General features: G+C 38.8%; 1 protein-coding gene across 4 annotated transcripts in view; it reads right to left on the reverse strand.

The window, feature by feature from the left end:
- Positions 1–23638, reverse strand: part of LOC135198612 (probable ubiquitin carboxyl-terminal hydrolase FAF-X) — a 506622-nt gene that overhangs the window by 182302 nt on the left and 300682 nt on the right. For all 4 annotated transcript variants that reach the window (XM_064226360.1, XM_064226357.1, XM_064226358.1 and 1 more), the window contains exon 34: positions 9506–9672. In XM_064226360.1, the coding sequence (XP_064082430.1) occupies positions 9506–9672 (167 nt within the window). The remainder of the gene's footprint in view (positions 1–9505; positions 9673–23638) is intronic.

Consider the following 23638-nt stretch of genomic DNA (forward strand, 5'->3'; position numbering starts at 1 on the left):
ATCTACATATGTGAAGAGGAAATGGTATATTTGATGTAGGATGACACTTTAAGTATACATTTGGTATTTGAACTTTCAAGATAGGCAGAGACAAGCATTTTTAGAGGGGAGTTCCAACTCTTCGTGGGTTTGAGCTATTCGCGGGAATGCCTGGTACCCATCCCCCCTGAATACAGGGGAAATACTGTAATAATAATACTATAACACACACTCTCTCTCTCTCTCTCTCTCTCTCTCTTTTCCAAGTGTTAGAAGTAGGTATGTATGTACGTATATACGTACCTTTAAGAGTACTGTTTAAGATTACTTTGCAATTATATTAATACAAGAGTATAGACATGGACAGTGCTCCAATATGGTGAATTTCAAAGTATCAATCCTAGCAATTCTACAAGATTGGGAGAGAGACTTCTCTGTTGACAGACAGAATTACTAGAGCCATGGTTTTCCCTTCGAGAGGGACTCCTGCTTGCCTCTTTACCATTATGTTCCATGGAACCAGTGGTTATTCAGCAACGGGACCAACGGTTTTACATGACTTCCGAACCATGTCGAGAGTAAACTTCTATCACCAGAAATACACATCTCTCACTCCTCAATGGAATGGCCGAGAATCGAACCCCCAACCACTGAGGTGGGACGCTAATACCATACCAACCATGCCGCTGAGGCGCTGTCCCTGGTTATTGTTGCCATACAGTGCCGATTTCTGGTTTTTGGCGCCAATAGTAAATTATACCACTGATACATACCCAACAGAGATGCCATTAACTGGTTATCTGTGCCATAAATTGGTGATTTTTGTTTAGTGGCCATTTTCAATTATCAAGCCATCAGAACAAAAGCCCCGTCAATAACTGGGGACTGCCTGTATTACAAAGAATGCTCAGAAAGGGTGAGGAGAGGAGGGTGAAGAGGAGGAGGAGAAAGGAGAGTAAACTCTTACCAAGGTAACCAGTTGAAGGAGGCAAAAGGGTAGAGGAGCCACTGGGTAGAAAAATACCTTCCAAATCAAACATGACATCTTAATACTTTGCGTGCACTGAAGCAAAGATCGCAAGTACCATTATGACAGGAGTCAGCAGGGTCTGTATGGTGTTTTTACGTTGCATGGAACCAGTGGTTATTCAGCAACGGGACCAACGGCTTTTTGTGACTTATGTACCACGTCAAGAGTGAACTTCTATCACCAGAAATACACACCGCTAACCCCTCAGCGGAATGCCCGAGAACCAAACTCGCAGCCACCGAGGTGACAGGCCAAGACCATACAAATCACGCCACTGAGGCGCAGCAGGGTGTTCGGTGGTGCTGGTGCAGGTAGGATTGGAAACTGATTATATACAGCAGTGTTCCATCTGCTTTGGCTTTAATTTAGAGAAAGTTAAGGGTCTTTACTTATTAATGATAGAGGAGATCAATATCCTACTGGGCAACCCCATACAAGTAAACAAAAGTATGGCAAGCTGGTAAGCCAACGATCACCGAACAATATCCTGGGGCCTGGACTAATAGACTGCACAGGACAACAACACTACTAACAGAGCAGAAAACAGATATAAAAAATGAGGGGAAACAATATAATTTCATAATTACCAACTACCAACCAAAGAAAATTTAATTATAAAGTGAATACAAAAGTAAATCATTTCTTATCATTATTAATACCAAATAAATATAACAATGGTCTGGCTACTGAGAAAAGGGAATAATGACGCAAAGTTGCTAAAATCCCTAAAGATGGAACCATTAACAGGGGTGAGTTCCCCGCCGGAGACCAGAATTCTCCCAGTCTCCATTGCAGAAACTGAAGATGAAGAAGCCCATGAGGGACCAGCTTCTCCAGGGATGACAACACTCCCAGAAAAACCTGCCACTAATGAGCTGAGTGATGTGGCTCCGAATGGAAGTCGCGCACCACACCCACAACTTCTCCAATCTCTGATTCGACAGGAAAACTTTTGGCACTGTCGTATCAATGACCATGCCCAGGTGGAGAATCCTTTGACTGGGTAGGAGGTTCGACTTTTCCTGGTTGACTACGATGCCCAGTTCCAGACAGAACTGAAGTAGACAATCTCTGTCCTGCAGCAGCTTTTCCCTGGAAACTGCCAAGACCAACCAATCGTCGAGGTACCTCAGCAAACGGATCCCCTGAGCATGGGCCCAACTTGACTTGAGAGAGAAGACCCTTGTGAACACTTGAGGGGCTGTTGTCAGCCCAAAGCACAAGACTTTGAACTCAAAGACCTTGTCCCCCAACCCAAGAGAGAAGCAAAGGAACTTTCTGGAAAGTCGGATGAACAGGGATTTGGAAGTATGCATCTCCTAAGTCTATTTACAGCATGAAGTCGCCTTCCCTCACGGCTTCCTGATGAAGTGATTCAAGGTGGATAAGTCGATCACAGGTCTCCATCCTCCCAACGCCTTGGGCACCAAGATGATGTGACTGTAAAACCCCAGATACGGATGCACCACTTCCTCTATTGCATCCTTGTCCAGCATCTTCTGCACTTCCTCCCGAAGAGCCAAGAACTTCAGAGAATCTGGAGGATATGCCTCCATGAGCCGCAGCTTGTCCGACAGAGGAGGAGAGAAGTTGAATAGCAGTAGATATTCCACCCGAAGGACATCTACCACCCATTTCTCCGCTCCATAACTCTGCCACTTGGCCCAATGGCCTGCCAGGCATCCCCCCCCCCCCCACCTGTGGTGCAGGAGAGGGAGAGGCGCCTAACCTACCAACAGCCCCCTTTACCTCTGCCCCTTGGGGCCCTTCTTGGCTTAAAGAATGAGAGCGAAAAGGGCGTTGATCCTCTGACCTAGGATGAGTCGAAAGGGAAGGCCATGCCAAACTTGAATTCTTCGACAGCCTACCAGGCAACGATGATCCTGACTGCTGCTGGATAGGGGTAGGAGGAGGAACCGGACGTCTCCGAGGACGAGAGACTGACTTCAAACAGCCTGGTGCACCAGTCTGTCTTTGGTGTCAGCCTGGCGCCGGTCTATCACTTCTTGAGCTCTGGCCGAGGAAACAAAAACTGGGGCTCCAACAGATCTCCATTCCTCAATGCCAGCAAGAAGTCCGTGTCAAGCGATCTCTCCAACCTAGACAAAGCCATGTCTCTTCTAATAAGGAGAAGGTTAGCCCATAAATTAACACTTGAGGTGAGCCATATATGAAAACACCTTGCCCCCGTACTGCAACAGACTGGCTAGCGAGAGTGCACTCACCAACCCTTCTAGGGACCTGTCAGAAGCTATCTTGGCAATGACCAGAGACCAGAAGTCCAACCAAGAAACTGTCTGCAACATGGAGGCTGCCATAGATTCGAATGCTGAGGCATCTTGCGGAGACAAGGACGGAGCCACCGACCTCAGGCGAATGACGTCTGGGTTAAGATGGCGCAAAATCAAAAATGCAAAGTTTGTAGCATATGTAGTACTTCCTATATCTCATGAGAGGCGGGGGTAGTAGCTTGGCAGAGCTCCTAGAGCGAAGCGAATCATCCTGGTCCAAAACAGAGGTGTTAATCTTATGCAAGACCGACTGGACATGCCCCGAAAAAGGAAGCTGAAGAGATGATTTGGGATCCTGTGTAGCTCCCACCAAGGCTTCCAAGCAAGGAGGAGTGTAAGACGACCAAGCCCGAGTCCTACTTTCCAAATTGTTGAACCCACAAATGAGATCAACAACTTCCAAAAAGGAAGACAAAAACTCTTGGGTGCCTCCCTCCTCCTGCCCCAACAACGTAGACTGACAACAAGAAAGATATGTAGGCACCTTCCCCATTAAAATTATTGGAAGGATCAGCAGCCAAACAGCCCGAAACACCAACTAATGTGTCTGGGCGGGGTCCTAGCGTCGGCTCCTGAGATGGACCCACTATAACACTAGGAACATCACTACGTACTCCTCCAACAGATGACTTATTAACCATGTCCGTGAATGGTCACGGGCGTGGCAGACACACGAACGTGAGTTGGAGAGGAATCCTGAACACTCGAGATCAAAGGAGAATCCCCAGATTTGAACTCTTGGAAGCACCAGTGAGAGGGGCAGGCAAACACTCCTGCACCAACTCCAACACTCACCACCTTCGACCTCTTGACAGGCACCTTGAGATCCTTACGGCGACGAATAGGCCTTGGAGGAGGAGGAGCATTTGCGTCATGTGCACGGACAGGGGAGGTTGCAACATGCTCGCAATGTGCACAGACGGGGGAGGTTGCAACACGCCCGCGATTCGATGCAGAAGACGAAGCAGACACTGCAGATTGCACAAGGGAAGATGCACTAACACTGACCTCGCCTACCCACGAAGACGAGGCCGGGAGGAGGGGGGTAGCGAGCCTCCATTAAGTGCGCTAGCAACCCCTCCAAGGACAGGGGACCCCCTAGCCCAAGCGTCTTCCAAATTACTGCCATCTTGGACACCTCCAACTCTGGAATAAATGAGGATGAAAAAAGCCTCCCCCTTCCTGGGAATCAAAATAACTCCCGAAGAATAAGGGGCAACATTAAAACTTCAGCCTGGCGGCCTCCCGATACTTCCAGCAACAAATCAATGGAAGAAAAGGAAGGAGAGACAGGACCAACGCTACTATGGGGGGGGGGAGATGAATACTGCAGGAGACGAAGCATCGGGAAGAGACGAAAAACCTTCCCAGGAAGGAAGAGTCGAAACTCTCCGATGCTCTCTCTTGCTATAAAACGACTTCCACTGCTCTTAGGGCCATGTCCAGCATTTCGTGCAAGGATTTGTTATAGTACAAAAATTAGAATGGCACCTGCTACACGTGATGTGAGGATCAGTCGCTGCCGAAGCCAAAAAACGAGAACACGGAAAACCTAGGATTCCGGGGCACATGCGTTGATGAGACCGAGAAGGAGCAGAAGAAGCCACATCAGCCAAACACACACACACACACACTAAACACTATCGAAACTGGCAAAGAACCGGGTAAAGGCCAAGAGAGGTTAAACACGACTCTCGCCCAGGCGGTTAAAGAAAAGACTGACGCAGTGGCGTAGGTGAGTGGCATAGATCTTTACCAGATCTATGCATGCGTTGCCAGATATCACAAGATTCCTTGCTTTCATCTTTTTTTAACCAGATCCAGCTAGGCGCTAGAAATGATCCTATTGTTAAGACCTAAGGTTTGTAGCTATGAAAAATACTAATTGTCTTAGAAAATTTGTCATTTTTTTAACATAAAGGGAACAGGTAATATGCTCCTTACCTACTACATAAGGAGTGAAAAATGTAAAATTGCCATTAAAATTAAGAAAAGAGAGAGAAAAACTAGAATGTTAAACAGTTTGGAATGGGTAAATACACAAATAGGAAAACTAGCAAAGATAAGTAAAGTGAGAGGGCAACTTGAAGCTGTGAATGCTACAGCATTGCAAAACTGATTAAGGAGTGATGAGTATCATCAGATGTTAGTGAGACTGGAATTATCTAAATAAGACACAAAGTAACTTGTGAGCACTGGAGTTGCAGTAAAAAAAATATTGATCAACTTAATTTCTGCCTCTCAAAATTTTAAGGAAGAACAGCAGTCAGATGTACAGTGTGCAGATTATACCAATAGTGTATATAGGACATAAGACTCCAAATAACATTTATGTATTTATTTATAAATACAGTACACTATACTTTAAATAATTTTACTGGGAACTTGTACTTACAAGTCAAACATCAACCGTCCTTGTATCTAATGTAGGGAGTTGATGTTAATATAAGAGCAAACTAGGCTAAGTAATGGCTTCATAATTTAAAGTGCAGTTACAATGCACACATACAAGATACAGTGTACTGTAAATAAAAATTTACACAAAACAAAATAAAAACAGTATGGCATTTATGTTAATACAGTAATACACCTTGAGATACGAGCCGCCCAACAAATGAATTTTTTGAGATATGAGCTGCAACTTGGTCCATATTTTTGTCTGAGATCAGAGAGTTTCAGAAGGCTGCCACTAGTTGGCAAGCATGGGTCCAGCATCAGCGCGACCAGCATCTTGTTCATTCTCACGTGTTACCCGCAGGATCAAGTCGGATCTTGTGCACGGTAGTTTTTGCATTTTTTACTGAACTTTTTTGTGTCGCAACATAAGGCCAAAGAAAATTAGTATAAAGGAAAGTGGTGAAGAAGAAAATGATATCAATAGAAGTAAAGCAAGAAAAAATAGAAAAACATGAGCATGGTGTACTAGTGATTGAACTGGCAAGGCTGTACGACCGCAGTAGATCTACAATTTGTGCCATCCTTAAACAAAAGGATGCCATCAAAAGTGCAACACCAGTGAAAGGAACTACGATTCAGTCCAAATTAACCCTCTTACGCCAAAGCGGTAAAAAAAAATTGTCTCCCGTGTGCCGGAGGTGTTTCAGAGTGAGAGCGGAAGCGGAAAAAATATTTTTTTCAAAAAATCACAGTGCGCTTAGTTTTGAAGATTAAGAGTTCATTTTTGGCTCCTTTTTTTGTCATCGGCTGAAGTTTAGTATGCAACCATCAGAAATGAAAAAAATTATCATTATCATATATAAATAATGCGATATATGATAGCGCAAAAATGAAATTTCATATATAATTGTATTCAAATCGCGCTGTGCGCAAAACGGTTAAAGGTAACAAGTTACTTTTTTTTTTTCGTTGTAATGTACACTAAATTGCAATCATTTTGGTATATAACACATTGTAAAACAATAAAAGCAACACAGAGAAAATATTATCACAAAATAATGCATGAATTCGTAACGAGCGGAAGTAAACAAATATTTTTTTCAAAAATTCACCATAAATCTAAATATTGTCCTAGAGACTTCCAATTTCTTTCAAAATGAAGACAAATGATTTAATATTACTATACTGTAAGAGTATTAGCTTACAATTGCAGTTTTCGACCATATCTGAAGAGTTAAAGTTGACCGAATGTCGAATTTTTTTATATATATATTTTTTATATGCAATTATTTCGGAAATAAGAAAAGCTACAACCTTCAAATATTTTTTGTTTTATTCTACATGAAATTGCGCACATTTTCATATATAAAACTCTATAAAATGCCTAATATGAAACGGAGCAAATGTTCCGAGAATGGTACGTACGCATTTCGGAGATTTGTGGCGGAGAATCCGCGCGCGGAGGGAAGGAAAGATTTTTTTTTAAATTCACCATAAATCTAAATATTTTGCTAGAGACTTCGAATTTGTTTCAAGATGAAGATAAATGACTGAATATTACTAGACTGTAAGAGATTTAGCTTACAATTGCGTTTTTCGACAATTTCGGTAGAGTCAAAGTTGACCGAACGTGGTTTTTTTTCTATTTATCGTGATTTATATGCAAATATTTCAAAAATGAGAAAAGCTACAACCTTCAATTATTTTTTGTTGTATTCTACATGAGATTGCGCACATTTTCATATATAAAACTTTATGTAACGGCTAATTTAAAATGGTGCAAACATTACGACAATCGAACGTATGATTTTTTCGGAAGAGTTACCGCGCGGACGTAAAGAAAATGTTATTTTTTTCATAAATTCACCATAAATCAAAATATTGTGCTAGAGACTTCCAATTTGTTGCAAAATGAAGGTAAATGCTTGAATATTACTAGAATATAAGCTTTTTAGCTTACAATTGCATTTTTTGACCATTTCGGTAGAGTCAAAGTTGACCAAAGGTTGAAATTTTGGCAATTATCGTTATTTATATGAAAATATCTCAAAACTGATAAAGGCTACAACCATGGGTTGTTTTTAGTTGTATTGTGCATGAAATTGTGCACATTTCCATATATAAAACTTTATATAACGGCTAATTTTAAAATGGTGCAAACATTACCACAATCGCATGTATGATTTTTTTCGGAAGAGTTACCGCGCGGACGTAAGGAAAAAGTTTTTTCATAAATTCACCATAAATCGGAATATTGTGCTAGAGACTTCCAATTAGTTGCAAAATTAAGGTAAATGATTGAATATTACTAAAATATAAGAGTTTTAGCTTACAATTGCGTTTTTCGACCATTTCGGTAGAGTCAAAAGTTGACCGAAGGATGAAATTTTGGCAATTATTGTTATTTATATGAAAATATCTCAAAACTGATAAAAGCTACAATCATGAGTATTTCATTGTTGTATTCTACATAAAAATGCGCACATTTTCATATATAATACTTCATGTAACAGCTAATTTACAATGGTACAAAAATTATGTCAAAGTGACGAAATAATTTGTGAGATGTGTCACAGATACTTTTTAGTGTGATAAGAAAGAAATTCGCGCTTGCACGCCTGCGTAACGATTGTAAACAAAACAACACCTTGATCCGTGAACTCCCAGCATCCCCCAAGGCGCGTGATTCAAAAGTCTTAGGCTGGTAGGCCTATGAGTATTTTTCCGCGAATTTTTAAAAAACTTTTGTATGTCGACGTAAAATACGTCCAGTCGGCACCCGAGAGACAAAAAATGTCGACGTAAAATACGTCCAGTCGGCGTTTAAGGGTTAAGGACAAATATCCATGAAGAAATAGAGAAGCTTCTGCTGGTGTGGGTGAAAGAGGAGCTGGCAGAAGATACAGTGATGGAGAGGAGAGACCGTAATATGCGAAGACACATATTATTTATGACGACTTGAAGAAGAAAGTGCATTTTCTTTCTACAATTAATTTTTTGCTTTCATTTCAATAAAGAAAATGCAATTTTAGTTTACATTGTGTTAAGAAAGAGCTATTTTAGTTTACGTGTCTACAGTGCCTGCATCGCTTCCTCCCTCCCTCCTCCTCTGCCATTCACCTCTGTTAGCCGCACTTGTCTGTCTCCAAGGTAAGAATATAGTACTGAATAACACCTTTTCTTTTATTTCATATATTTTTTTATGTACTGGTTAAGTATACATGTGTGTTTCTTAATTAAAAACATGTTTTTTCCATAATTTAGGATGGTTTGGGGAAATTTCACGGGGCTGGAATGGATTAAATCTATTTCAGTTATTTTAAATAGGAGAAATTTGTTTGACATACGAGTAGATTGACTTACGAGCTCGGTTACAGAACAAAATAAGCTCGTATTTCAAGGTATTACTGTAATTGGTATAAGTCAAGCTTAAAGAGAGTATAATTGGAGTTTTCTGTAAGGTATTCTACACCAAATTTGCCTTATTTCCAAATCATTAAACATCCTACTGGTCAAAGGTATCAAACAACACATCTGCTGTTTCCTATGATACTGAGTCACACTGATTTACTTTCTTAGGAATTCTCTAAAGGATTTGCTCTTGAACGAGAATTACAAATAACCAAGGTAAAGTTACAGATGTTGAGACAGTTGCGTGGGAATCGGGGAAAATTACAAAGTATAGAGCAATGAGATGGGGTTTCAAACACCCTGGAAAGAACTTTTAGTATACTATCTGTGTTTCTGACAAGCATTAACATTTACTTACATTTAGCTTACACATAAATAAAAAATCACTATGTCTTACTTGAAATGCTTCCAAAGCCCTCTTGGAACATAGTATTGAAGCTTTGAGCATGCCAGATGTGCAAAAATAGCCTGAACCTGCTTAAGAATACCAATATGGTATTCTTTACGACTCTCTTCATTTGAGCTGTTACTCATGGCATCTTCTTCACTACCATCCAAGTTGGTCTGAAAAGATAATATTTTAATGCAAATTTTGTTAAAGCATAATATTGTTGTTTAAGATTAAGCCAGCCTCATGTAATAAGTTAAGCCAGCGTTGTGTAATAAGTTGAAACTTCAGCATTCTCATCAATTACATATAAAAACTTGTTTATGAAGTAATTTTTATTAATAAACAGTTCAACCATGTTGCATAGTTAACATTCTTAACTCTCACAGCACTTGCCTGAAAGCTTTGTTCTTAATGATTATACTTGATCTAATTACATATTTAAATTGCAACTAAAACAAATTTTCATAATAAAATTTATTATTTGGATACTTACCTACTGTTAAAGTAGACCCACCCAGCCTCCCCACAACTTAGTGGGCTGTCAAGGAGAATTCTGATGAGCTAAAATATTCGAAACACACCTGGTGGAGAACAGGTAAACTAGACAGTCATCCGGGCAGCCATTCAATTTTTTTTTTGTTTGAATGCTGACTCGCCTAAACGGCGGGGAGATATAGCTAAATTTAACAGTAGGTAAGTATCCAAATAATAAATTTTATTATGAAAATTTATATTATTTGAGATGAATCTTACCTACTGTTATATTTAGCTGATTCCCACATTAAGAAGAGGATGGTGGATAGTGCAGCTAGACAAAATTTCGCTCAGCCACTCGAGCTAAAGGTTTCTTATATGAAACCTAAAACATTCTCACCTGAGCTGGAATTCTTGGTGGATTTTACTACCACCAGAAGTTGGATTCCATTTAGGGAGCAAGGCTCTCATACATATGCAGCAAAGAGTAGGCTTGCGAAGAAAACCGCTTCGATTCAGCCAGCATGAAACGCAAGCGGTATGAGGGACCCCTGTGACTGGGTCCAAAAGCCCTATCAAACGACAGTCACTTAAAATGGATACCTTTACAATATAAAGGTACACTCCTAAACAAAATTTGTACCTTCACGCTCCCCAAAATATTAAAACCCAGGGATTTAAACAAAAGAGCGGAAAGAATTGCTCTTTTTCGGTTCAGGAAAAGACTACCCACTGCTAGTAGCGGATTAAGGGCTTTTCTGTTTTCAAACAGAATTCTGTATACTTAAGGTAGTGTAGTGATCAGGCAAAAACTGAATTGTACTTCTACTATGACACATCAATCCTATTCTGGAGCAACAAATTGACTCAACACTAAAAGAAGTTGCAACTGCTGCTCACATTATGAATGTTTAACTTCAATAAGGCAGAAGATATGGAGGTAGTTCTCATGCACTAGCTTATCCATTATGTCACAGAGGACCTTGTATTCCTTGACAAAGTTTCTAAAAATCATAACACAAAAGGTTAACTTTACCTCTTCCAGGCTTAACCTTCACAAATACATTCTAGGTTTTCTAAAACCACAAAACAAAAAGTTAACTTTGCCTACAAGGTTAACCATTGGCAAAGACAGCTAGGTTTTCTAAAAACCACAAAACAAAAGGTTGATTTTTTCCTCTTCCCGGCTAACCTTTGACCACAACATGTTTTTTCTCAAAACCACAAAACCAAAGGTTAATTTTGCCTCTTCCAGCATTTACCTTTGACAAAGATGTTCAAGGTCTCTAAAAGGATGATAAAAATGTTCTAGGTTTAACCTTTAAATTTAAATGCCCAACAGGATAGAGAAGTCCCCCCCCCCCCCCCCCCCCCCCCCGGGGTTAAATTGAAATTCTTACAGGGAACTGTAAAGCATAGCCTTAACATCACCCTCGGCTCTAAGGCAGAAAGCTAAAATAGCATTCCCTTACATCAGCTTAAAGAAGGGTGTTGACAGTAAATTTACTTATTAACCACTGCTAAATAAAAGGTTTTACAGTAAATTCCAATAAAGCTTAGACCTGCATCTAAACCATAGAGACTGATATAGAGATGAAGGGGCTTCAATCTCAACATCTTATAGTGCTGGTCCTCAGCATGATCTAAAAGTACTTGATGCAATACCGAGGAAAGTACGTATGGAACGATAACTTTGAAAGTAGACAGTGAAAAGTCTTATCTACTCTAAACAGAAAGCACTGACGTCTACAAGGTTCCAGGTGCTGAAAATTCCTCCAGAATAGTACCCTCAGCAACACAGACCACTGCTTCAGACCCCAGGCCATGGCAGTTTTAAATTAAGGACAGATCCTAAAATAACTTGAAAATCTTATTATTGGGAGGGGACATTCTAACCTCTCCCAGCAGTTAAGGAGATGCCTGCATCAATGGAACTGTATGGAATTGTGTAGAGAGTTGATTTCTTCTCAACGGAAGAATGAGACATCTACCAAGAACATTGGAAATTCTGAAAAGTTTTGCCCTGAGGCTACAAGGGCTCTACAGGAGACTATGCAATTCTTGAACATGAAATTGCTCAATAGAATTCAGAGTAGATAAAAGGGGCAGGGCTGAGTCTGAATTAGGCAAAAATTTAAGGAAACATCCACGGCTCAAGCCTGAGGGCCAACAAAGTAGTAGTAATCATTTGGCTGTCCCTGTCCATCTACATGCTAGGAAGCTAAATGAGTGTTCCTTAAATCCACACCAAGTGCCAAACTTACGGATGTAAAGGCCCTTGTAGGCAGTTGTTCTTCCTGAATCCCCAATTGCTAAAACACTGTCCTTCCACAAAATGGATTATCAAACCAATATGTTGTTTGATTTCACTCAAAGCAGCAAACTTCCTACAAAGACACTGTTTCTGACCGGGAATATACCTGCTAAGTATCCTGATGTCTAAAAAGTTTTACCAGGTGTAGTTGACCATTCTATGTTGCATGAAAGGTTTAAGAACCAATAGACGATTCCTGGTTAAAGTGTCCCTCCTACAGTCCTGGAGCCAAAGCTGGTTCTGGATTACTTACAAATTTAATGAAAGTTATTTGTAAGTCGTAATTCTTACGCTGAAACCATACATTAATTAAGCATGATTATCTGAAAATAACCCATAAGGCCATGTTTCCTATTGAGGAAAAGTCCTTACCATATAGGAAATTTCTTTCCGGTCTAAAATCTTCAAGCAGCACATGCCCATTCACCTTGACCAACAAGCATGCATAATTAAATATCATCCCCACATCACTAGATAAGAATGGGGATATAAAGAATTAACAATATAGTGCATAGAAATTGGGCCAGAAGAAGCAACAGATCCTTGGCCTTTGGAATACTGTTGACAGAGTGGGCTAACTTGAATAACTGATTCAGTAGAAGTATTTTGCTCCTAAAGTCGACACCATCTACCAATGGGCAACAAGTCCCTGACATAACTTATAGAGGGCTGTACACTAACCCAAACAAAGAGGACAGAACAGCAATACCTTCTAGTAAAAACCTCTTGAAGGAACTTGCATAACTGTGGATGTATGGTAAGTGGAATGAATACATTTTGCATGTGTACCACAAGTCTGACCATTCTTTGGAAAGGCACTAAAACCATGCTAGAAAACCAACAAGTATATGGGCAGACACTTACTGTTATTCAGTCTCCAAATGTCCAAGAATATCTCCAATTACTTATGGGTGTCTTCCTAAAGAATTACCCTTGGACCATCATTCCCTCTATATACAATCTCCTACTAAAAGAGACTTTATGAGAGATCTTCTGCTGAAGACAAGGGAAGCTATAAGATGGAGAATAAACCAGTGGAGGACAACCAAAAAGAATTACAACTGCCCTTCACCGTCTCCACCATATAACATACTGGTCCCAAGTCTCTCCATGCATGTTAGGAGGTTGCAACTGTCCCTATCCCATAACCTGAGTCTGCACTTATCCCCGAAAGGTATAAAATGAGACTACCAATAGATAATCCTGAGGTGCATAATCAGACAGGAAGCGAGTGTTCTCACTTTTTCCAAACAGAGTGAGTATAAGCATGAGGACATTACCCTGCAGCATCAGAAATGAGTTACTTGTTTCCTCACTAAAAACTCGCGCTGGGTTGGCATCTCCACCTCTCTAAGAAGTCGCAGAGACAAGACAACGTAAATAAAAGATAATAACTCAAGTTAGACTGAAAATCCATCAGCATGTCTGTCAGTCTCGAGTTCATTTCCCCACAGGAAAGAGAAAGAAAGCGAACCTCCTATTAAAGATGGTTAAAGGACCAATAAGCGTTGTACAGCAAAAGGCGGCCTTCAGCTCTCCGCAACTTTAAGACAAGACGACAAGCCAAGGTAGACACAAAGGTAGATTGTGTCCGAGGACGAGAAAAGTTATGAAATGCTCTCAAATTGGAGAAAGCGTTGGTTCTCTTCTCCAATATTAGTGCGCGCCAAAATACGCTAAGACAATTAAGATATATTCTCTATGTGGCCTCTATCCTCAACAAAATGATACAGCAAGGCGTAGTGTGGAAGCAAACGCCGACCGGCCCAAACGAGTTCCTCCAATTCCATTTAAACTTTTCTTCTGTCAGCGGGCAACGGAAGGAGACAGCTGCCGACAGGAGGTAAACAATGAGCTTAAAGGATTGCTCTTTCTCCGCAACCCTTGGCGACAAAAAGCGACACTTGTCAATAAGAGGTGACAGCAACTAAGTGCTGTAACGAATCCACCACGACTCAATGAGAGCAAGACAGTTTAAGCGCCTCGGGACTCGGCCAAGTTCACACTGCGCAGGAGTCAACTGCGTTCACACGAGTCAACAATATCCACAGCAGGGTTCCCAGATGTATCAAACCAAATGATCATATCAAATCTCTTCAAATTATCGTATTTTGATTAATAATCGTTTATCGTACAAAGGGTCAAATTATTGTACTCGTACGATAATTATCGTACGTATTATCGTATGTCTGGGAACCCTGGTCCGCAGTCCGCACGAGTCGACAGAGGGAGAGAGAACGAGGTGCCAAAAGTGTGAGGCGGTGGGAGAGGAGTTACAACAACGCTCCTGCCTTGTCCGAAAGCAATCATACATACTTAAAAGCATTCCTATATGAAACTAAGTTAGAAATTTCTGAAGCTAGAATATCTAACTCGGCGAGAACTTCAGATACTACAGACAGTGTAGACTTCAAAAAGAAACATTAATCGAAGCAGTAGTAAGAGATTTGCCGATAGCCAAAGAGGAAGCATGCAAAGAACAAACACAAACATTACGAAGAAAAGGGAATATGCTAGCATACAAGAATTTAGAATAACCAAAACATGAGAGATAAACAAACAGTCGACCAAGTCGACATATCTAAACGTGTAAAACTCCTACAGATACATTATCATCTCAATAAAATGTCTACACCTATATCATATATTATCAAGCCTATGCATGCTAACACCTCAAACTAGGTGTTGAAGACGACAGAATGCGCCTACGGAGCGAGCATTAACGCTTACCGAAACGGTCCTTATGTGACTCTTTAACAGTCCTTGGCAAACGCTTTAAACGAGATTCAGACCATGAAAAGGGCGAAGTAGGTATTGGAGGGCACAGAATCCCATCGTCCCGAGAACCGACCCGGTTCCCTGGCAGCGGACGTTTCCAACTGTTGCAGGGCAGTCCTAGGCTCGGGCTACGTACAGACGAGGGAACCAACACCTTACTTCTAAAAGGGAACGCCAAAATGAGCGCACATGGAGGGATTCAGAACGTTCCCGTCACGAACTAAGTTCAAATTCTATTAGAACTAAAAATAGGTTCATGTTCTAACTTCTCGTTACGCTTTTCCTGAACTGAATGGGGAGCAGAAGGCGGAGCTACAATGGAAGTCGATACTAGCCTACTAAAAAACATAGTCTGAGTAGGGATAGCCTGACAAGTTTAAGCCCTGATCTTAACTAATTACTTTTGCAATCTATTAGTTCCTAATTACTTTTGCAATCTATTAGTTCAAGTCTTTCCTATATCTGACATATTCAGGCATAAATTTCTCAGAACAATTCCCTACATTCTTCACATCTAGTAGTTCCAAAATCACACCCTGTACCCCTGCCAGTACAAAGGAATGTTGATCAACTTCCAATTTCACCATCCTGGTTGCACCAAAACATTCCTAGATAGCATGATGTTATTGGTTTTAATTCCGGTGGAAGATATCCTAGGAAAATGAAATTACAATACCGTAAACAGGTGTAAAACAGCCAAACTTCACAGAATACCAGCAATCGCCTAGCTGCAATGGCAGCAAGGAGAATTCTGACAAGAGCTAAAACATTTGAAACACACCTGGTGGAGAACAGGTAAACTAGACAGTCATCTGGGCAGCCATTCGATTTTATTTGTTTGAATGCCGACTCGCCTAATCGGCGGGGAGATATAGCTAAATTTAACAGTAGGTAAGATTCATCTCAAATAAATTATATTTTTCACAATAAAATAAAAGTTTAATACAGTAGGGCCTCGATAATCGCGGGGGATAGGGCCCAGAACCTCCTGTGATAAGTAAATCCCCGTGTTATCCTGGTAACCCCCCCTACAAATTGCTCTAAACTGCCTACTTTAATAATTAACCCACCCAACACCACTATTTCAATGTTTATAACTGCCTACTTTAGTTCAAGCACCAAATATGTCTTCAACTATCACCTTAAACTAAATTCAAGACAGTTTCAAAGTTATTCTTTCCTATCTTCAATTTCCCCTTCATCAGATCAGCAAACAAAAGTATATTACCTAACAATTCCTTTCTATTTTCACGATTTGGCTGCTGCACCAAACTAAAAGTACATAGTATATCTATTTTGTGAATGAACATATTTAAGTATATCTATTTTGTGAATGAACATATTTATGATAAAAGAAACATGATTTACTGTAAAGATTACAGCACCCAACTTAAAGATTACAGCACCCAACTATAATATTAATGTATAAACAGCAAAATACAGCAATAAAAATCTAGTTTTGTCTTTTGTTTACGTTTAGAATCAGCTGATGGACGCTTATTACCGAAAGAATTATTTTGAAAACAAATTTATTAATGGAATTATTATTTTCAACTTTGTACTTAATAGTTTATGATATTATGATACAGTAATTCATATTTCATAGAGAGAGAGAGAGAGAGAGAGAGAGAGAGAGAGAGAGAGAGAGAGAGAGAGAGAGAGAGAGAGAGCAGCTTGGGATGAGAGTAACTGTTGAATAGCTTGAGAGAGCAGCTTAGGACGAGCGTACTGTTACTAGCTTAGTTCGAGAATAACATAATGAAATTTGTATTTTAAATATTTTTATGGTGATAAGAAATGAAACATGGATAGTGATAAGATATTCTCTTGTATACTGTTATAATGTGATAATCATTGAGTCAACTATAAAAGTTGTATTGAAGCAGTTTCGTATATCACAGAAAGAATAAAAGACCATTTTGTTATTTTATTACGATAATAATAGATCAGTATTATAGTTTTTTCTGTAAGAGAGAGAGAGAGATTTTGTTATTTACATTTATAGTATTTGAAAATTTGTAAATGAGTGTATCCTAAAAATGCATTTAGTCATTTGGGCTCCACAAAAAAGAAAGTAAAGTGATTTATGACAGAATTTAGAGGATACTTACGTAAAAATACATTGTTAGTTTGTAGAACATTGTGTAAATATAGTATGTACGAACGAGACTAGGTTTGGTGACGTCACGGTGGTCATACGTATTTTTTTCGTGAATGAATATACATTTATGATAAAAAATAGTTACTGTACTGCTTAGAGTACCATACTGTAATATTAATGTAATCACATCAAAATAAAGTAATCATTGCATGCTGTAAACATGTAAAGTGTATTTTTGTCTTTTGAAAAATGCATTCCCCAAGGAATTATTCCTTGAAGAGGCTTTTATTATGAAGATATGCCAATAATATATAAGATATGCATTTTATTATGAATATATGACAATAATATATAAGGTAAAAATGGTTTTATTACGTTTACGCTTCGTCGCCGATCGCAAACAACAATACTATAATCTATGACAATTATCGTTTGTATGACTGCAGTGTTCAGAGAAGTTGATTATGTTATACCAAACCAATAATGAAGTTCGAATTGAAAATTAATGTTTTCCTAAATGTTATTACTACTGTAATTACACTGCTACTATTAACATTTCTAAAAGGTTAAGAATGACAAAGGTGCTGTTAAAGAGTAACTCAATGTTTACATTTCTGCTGGCCGCTCAACTACAAGTTGATGTCAATGATGTGGGATTATTCCATAAATAGGCTATATATTATGAAGATAATCCAATAATATATAAGGTGAGAATGGCTTTATTACCTTTATTGTCAGTTAATATCATAATGTGAATCTGTTCATGCATTTGTTGGTTATCGGAACCGGACGAGGCTTAACCTACCACGGATTCATACCAGTGATATAGACTGAGAAGTGGTCCAAGGAAAAACCCATGATTAACTGAATCCGTGATTGTTGATCCGCGACTAAGCAAGGCCCCACTGTATATACTTACAAAGTAATTACATAGCTATAGTTTGTAAGTAGCGCAGCAGCTGTTTTTTTTTATCCCTGGAGCGCTTTCATAAGTTTAGTGTAGGTAACAAGCCCCGCTCACTTAACCCTCTTGCACACAGGCCGAAAGTAAAAGGGTGTAAAGTACATGACTTTTCCCCCAAGGCCGAAAAGAACACGCACGTTAAATTTTTCGGTAAAATTTGGTACGTCCGAACAATAACTGATATATGCTTCTGTTTAGTGTTATGTCAGCAAATGACTTAAATTATTTCCTAAAGCAATCAGAAGCTTTTTATGAGGCTTAAAATAATAAAAATGATGTGATGACGTGAAATTTTTAAGGATATTTTTTTTGGAAATAATCATGAAAAAATATAATAATTAGGATTGGGGTGTTTGTTGTTTGATACCTAAATTGTGTAGAAATGTTTGATCTTTCACATGGAAGCAATAAATTTGCTATAAATATGTTTGCTAATGAGCTGTAATAGATAAAAAAAAAAGCAAATTTTTACGGAGTGCAATTTTCAGATTTTCCAAACTACTTTGTTGACTTTTGTATTGTAGCTAAGAAAGCTGGCGGTGTTAACTATGTTTTCGATGATTGACACCCCCCCCCCCCCCCCCCCCCAAATACGTATGACGTGGCCGGCGCGTCACCTGTGCATTTACGGAAAAAAATTTACTGATGCGCTACGGGTCATCAGATCACGAGAGGGTTAACGGACGTGTTGGAACAACTTAGCCGACCATGTCAATTTGTTTGTCCTTGAGAGGGGAGGGAGGGAGGGTACTGATTCTGTAATTACTTGTTTAGTATATGTATATAAAACTTAATTCTATTAATGAAAACACCATTTTCATATAAGTAACTAAGCAAGAAATTACATAGCTGAATCCCACATTGATTGAGGGGTGGGATGAAAGGACATATTCTACTCCAAAACATACAGGTATGAATAATGACTGAAATAAGAAAGGATGGCTGACATTTAAACAATGATTGTTATTTCCTTTCCTGGTAATAGAGCTACTGCAGGTGAATACAGGTAGTACCCAGTTATCGGCAGACTCAGTTAATGGTGATCCAGTTTTATGGTCCACAAAATCAGCAATTTATGTCGCGAGTTCCGGTTATTGACGCCATAGTGCCAATAACAGAGTTACTGCATCTTAACATACCAAACAGGGGTGCCATTGACCAGATAACAGTGCCATACGCGCCATAACTCAGTTTCGGTTAATGGTGGTTTTCACTTATCTGCACCCTTCTGAGACCAGAACCCCACCGATAACTGTGTTGCCTCAGGTTGTTTAACCAGAAATCAGAGCTGGACAAGCGACATAAAACTGGATCACTGGTAACAGAGGCCTGCCTGTTGTGAGATGCGAAGATCAATTTGTACCTCCAAAAAGTCACTGAAGAATAGAAGAAAGGGACAAATTATGCTTGAAAGCAAGAGAGGTAGCGACTTCTCAGATTTGTGCACTTTCACTTTGAACGCATATAAAATGTCCTCCTTGATCCAGTTATGCGAATCAAAAATCAGGTGCCTTAGGATGAATGACAATGTGTTCCTCAAAAGAGGGCACGAAGGATTCTTGACAGAACTCCAGATGCTGCTGGATGGCACTCTGATCTTCTTGGTCCTTTGCAGAGAATATCTTTGGGCTCTGACTGAGCAAAGATACCTTTCCGCTTCCTTCGGGCCCAAGATTTCCATTAAACTCTTTAATGTTGAAGGAACAAGGCCAGGGTTTGGATGGGCCCTCGTTCTTGGCTAGGAAACCTACGATAAAAGGGCACAGTGAGTCTCCTTGGGAGAAAACTACTCTCTTGTCAATAGCTTGCAGTTCACTTACACGCTTGGCAGTTGCCAGAGCCTTGAGTCTTCTGAGTGAGGTCCTTTAGGGGAGTAGAATTACGGGGTTCAAAAGGAGGACCTGTGAGCCACTTTAGCAAATATTAGATATGTTTGGGAAGGTGGTCTGCACTGCCAGGCACATGATGAAACAAAATAAACATTACTGCTGGCTACCTACATCCAGACATTTAGATATATGTATACTGTGTATTATATATATACACATAACATACATATACGTATTAGATAATAAAAACTTCAGTATTTGGAAACTAAGTGTAATCTCTCTCTGAAATAGATGAAAAGTTACAATATCATTTTGCTCTATAGTTCGGGGCAGTAATCATGGAATATGATGTAGGCTCTGACACTTGTTTATTACAACAAGTGAAAAAAAGATGTAACCAAGAACCCTTGTTAGTTTTGTTTTTTGACATACAAGCGCGAAAATTTTAAAAATCTTCAACACAAGTATAAAACCATTTGTAATTTTGTTTTTCTGTACTTTTCTTCTCTTGTCTTCTTTCTCTGGAGAGAGTTCAGTGAAAAGTTTATACATGAAGATGAATGATTAAACTAGCCACATAAAGTAAGACCCATTTACTTAAATGTTTCATTACCGAGAACATTGGTTCGGTAGCAAATGCAATGTTTACGTTTTGTTAGGCTTCTCGGTAAAGACAAGGCTAAGATCCTTGTTTGACAACAACCGAGATAAGCATAGCTAGATATCCTTTAATGCACGGGTTCTTAACCTTGTGAGGACTCCAGACCCCCTAGAACTGCCAAATATGGTTCCATATGGTATGTTTGTTCAAGTTTACTCAAGTACTATTTGTTGAAAATATAACCTAATATAACTATACTCTGTTTTTTCCATCTGTCCACCAGCCTGTGGTGTGAGCATATGGTAACACTGCATCCCGGGCTTTAGATTGTTACGCTATGTGTAAGTTTTGGGTAAATAAAAGGATATCTGGGTGTTCATTTGCAACTGAAAAGTGTTGTAATAATTTACTGTAGCAAATTACACTGTTAATATTCGAAATATGATATTGTTGTTATTGTTCAATGCAAGCTGAATGTAACTATTTAAAGCCCGGAATGCAGTGTTACCACACGCAAACACCACAGGCGGGTGGACAGATGGAAAAAAATCAGAGTATAGTTTAACACATACTTTAGGTATGAATAGCTAGGAATAGAATATACAAGAAAATAAAAAGCATTTCTAGTTTTATACAGTTATTCATTTACAAATGTATCCATTGGTACATTAAAATCTAATACAGGTAGTGTTCGAGTTACGATAATTCGGCTTATGATAATCAGATTTTACGATGGGGTTAGCAATTGATACTGATATGACAATATTTTAAAAGTATTTTTAATTTTGCAATCGCTCATAATGGGTGCAGCCCAGCAGTATACAACCAGGCAGCAAAAGAGACAAACCAAATTACAATAGCCTAACTTTATCTCATCTTCTAGTTAAAAAAAAAAATTTTTTTTAAATTTAAAAATTAAAAACAGCAAAAAGAGAATTATGAAAGGTTTGTTCTAATGTTTTACTTGTTTGGTAAATGTATACATCCATGAACAAACGAACGAGAAACAACGTTTTGCTAAGTACAACCGAATTGGATAACTACCTCCAATTGACTTGTATTTCAATCATCGTACGATAGTAAACAATTACTGCAGTTATGTTATAAATGATGTTATGTTTAATAAGACTGATATATTTTTAGGTAATAACTTTGTTTGCTATATATCAAAGATCAGCAAGGAAACATACTGTTAAATTTAAACAAAGTTGTAGCTGAAGCAGAGATCACTTTTCGAGCTGCTAATGACTGTTATTGTGCATCGGTAACAAAGAGAAAACTCCTGTAAACTTGTCCTATCAAACACAACCGTAAATAAAGTTGAGAGAGAATCATTTTAATCAAAACTTCATGTCTTGAAAGAATACAGTTTACTGCTGTTTTCACTCTGATAAAATCTAAATAACAGAACGGTAAAGTTTGTACTACGAAGAAATCAAGTGAAAATAGCGAACGGAGGACAGAATCACAATTTTCCTTACACAATAAACATGCCCACAAAGCAATCTTTTAACGACAAAAATAATTTAGTTCCCAAAGAGACGCATTAAATTCATATTCCAGCTTAAAATTAACACGTCATAACGAAAAGATGACTTTGTCTCATATAAGTAATGTATCTAAATATTCTTTTATGCTAACTAGAAGCAAAACAATTTGCTCAGAATTGAGTGAAATACAACGAAATAAACTCGTATTCTCCATCAGCTGATTTCCAAAACAAAACATTGACTGCTTTGTTAGTACTTTATGATATAATACGTAATATGAGAATATAACAATATAATAGGGTAGAGTAATGTATAATTTTCAAAAGATTTATGGAAAAGATGCATATTCGTTAAGATTTTATTCCACAATTATTATATGTAGGCATCAGCAGCCTGATAGGTATTGCTCAATTATGCCGATATTGGTCCGAATCGGAGTCCGATTTACCATGGTCTCTATCATCGTATACACTAGGCTAACTTGTTAATGTTATTCAATTTTTCTTAGTACTGATTTATCATGAGCCAATATGCACTGAACCTAGAGAATTAGCTAAAATTAACCCTTAAACGCAGATTGGATGTATTAAACGACGATGAAAATTGTCTGTTGGGTGCAGAATTGACATACGAAAAGTTGACGCAAAAAATTTTCAAAAAAATTAGCGGAAAAATAGTTATAGGCCTACTTGGTGAAAACTTTTGACTCACGCACCTTGAGCGATGCTGGGAGTTCACGGATAAAGCTGTTGTTTTGTTTATAAGCGTTACCCAGGTGCACAAGCCCGAATTTCTTTCTTCTCGCACTAAAAAGCATCTGAGACTCATCTCAGAAATTATTTCGTCACTTTGATATAATTTTTGCACCATTTTATATTAGCAGTTACATAGAGTTTTATATATGAAAATGTGTGCAATTTCATGTACAATACAACAAAAAAACCACCCATGATTGTAGCTTTTTTTTTTATCAGTTTTGAAATATTTTCATATAAATAACGATGTGCCAAAATTTCAACCTTCAGTCAACTTTGACTACCGAAATGGTCCAAAAATGCAATTGTAAGCTAAAACTCTTATATTCTAGTAATAATCAATCATTTATCTTCATTTTACAACATATTGGAAGTCTCTAGCACAATATTTCGATTTATGGCGAATTTATGAAAAAAAATGGAGAAGTCTGGCTCCTACTGGGGCAAAAAGAGACTTCTTTTTCATTTTTTGGGTAAAGCCTTAGAAGATCTTGATGGCTCTAGATGATAACTGGACCCTGGAGCGGGGTCTGGGTTGGGACTTGGGCTTGCTTCCATGAAAGGGATGTTGTTGAAGGGGATTGATCATCTTAGGCACAAACGTTAATGACAAATCCTTGGGGCACTTGGAAGACTGCACTAACTATGCTCTGTGGGAAAAGGTGAAGCAAATCCAAGGGCGAATATAATAACGCCAACCTTCATGACTGTGTGACTCCTCTGGGGGTGAAGGAGCACCAAAGTTCTCTTTACTTTAGAACCCCAAAGGAGAAAAAGGCACAAGTTCTGAAAAGCGGTCCTTCATGGCTTTGTCTGTGCATGACAGAGCTCCA

This window comes from Macrobrachium nipponense, chromosome 22, assembly GCF_015104395.2.
Source record: "Macrobrachium nipponense isolate FS-2020 chromosome 22, ASM1510439v2, whole genome shotgun sequence".
Taxonomy (NCBI): Eukaryota; Metazoa; Arthropoda; class Malacostraca; order Decapoda; family Palaemonidae; genus Macrobrachium; species Macrobrachium nipponense.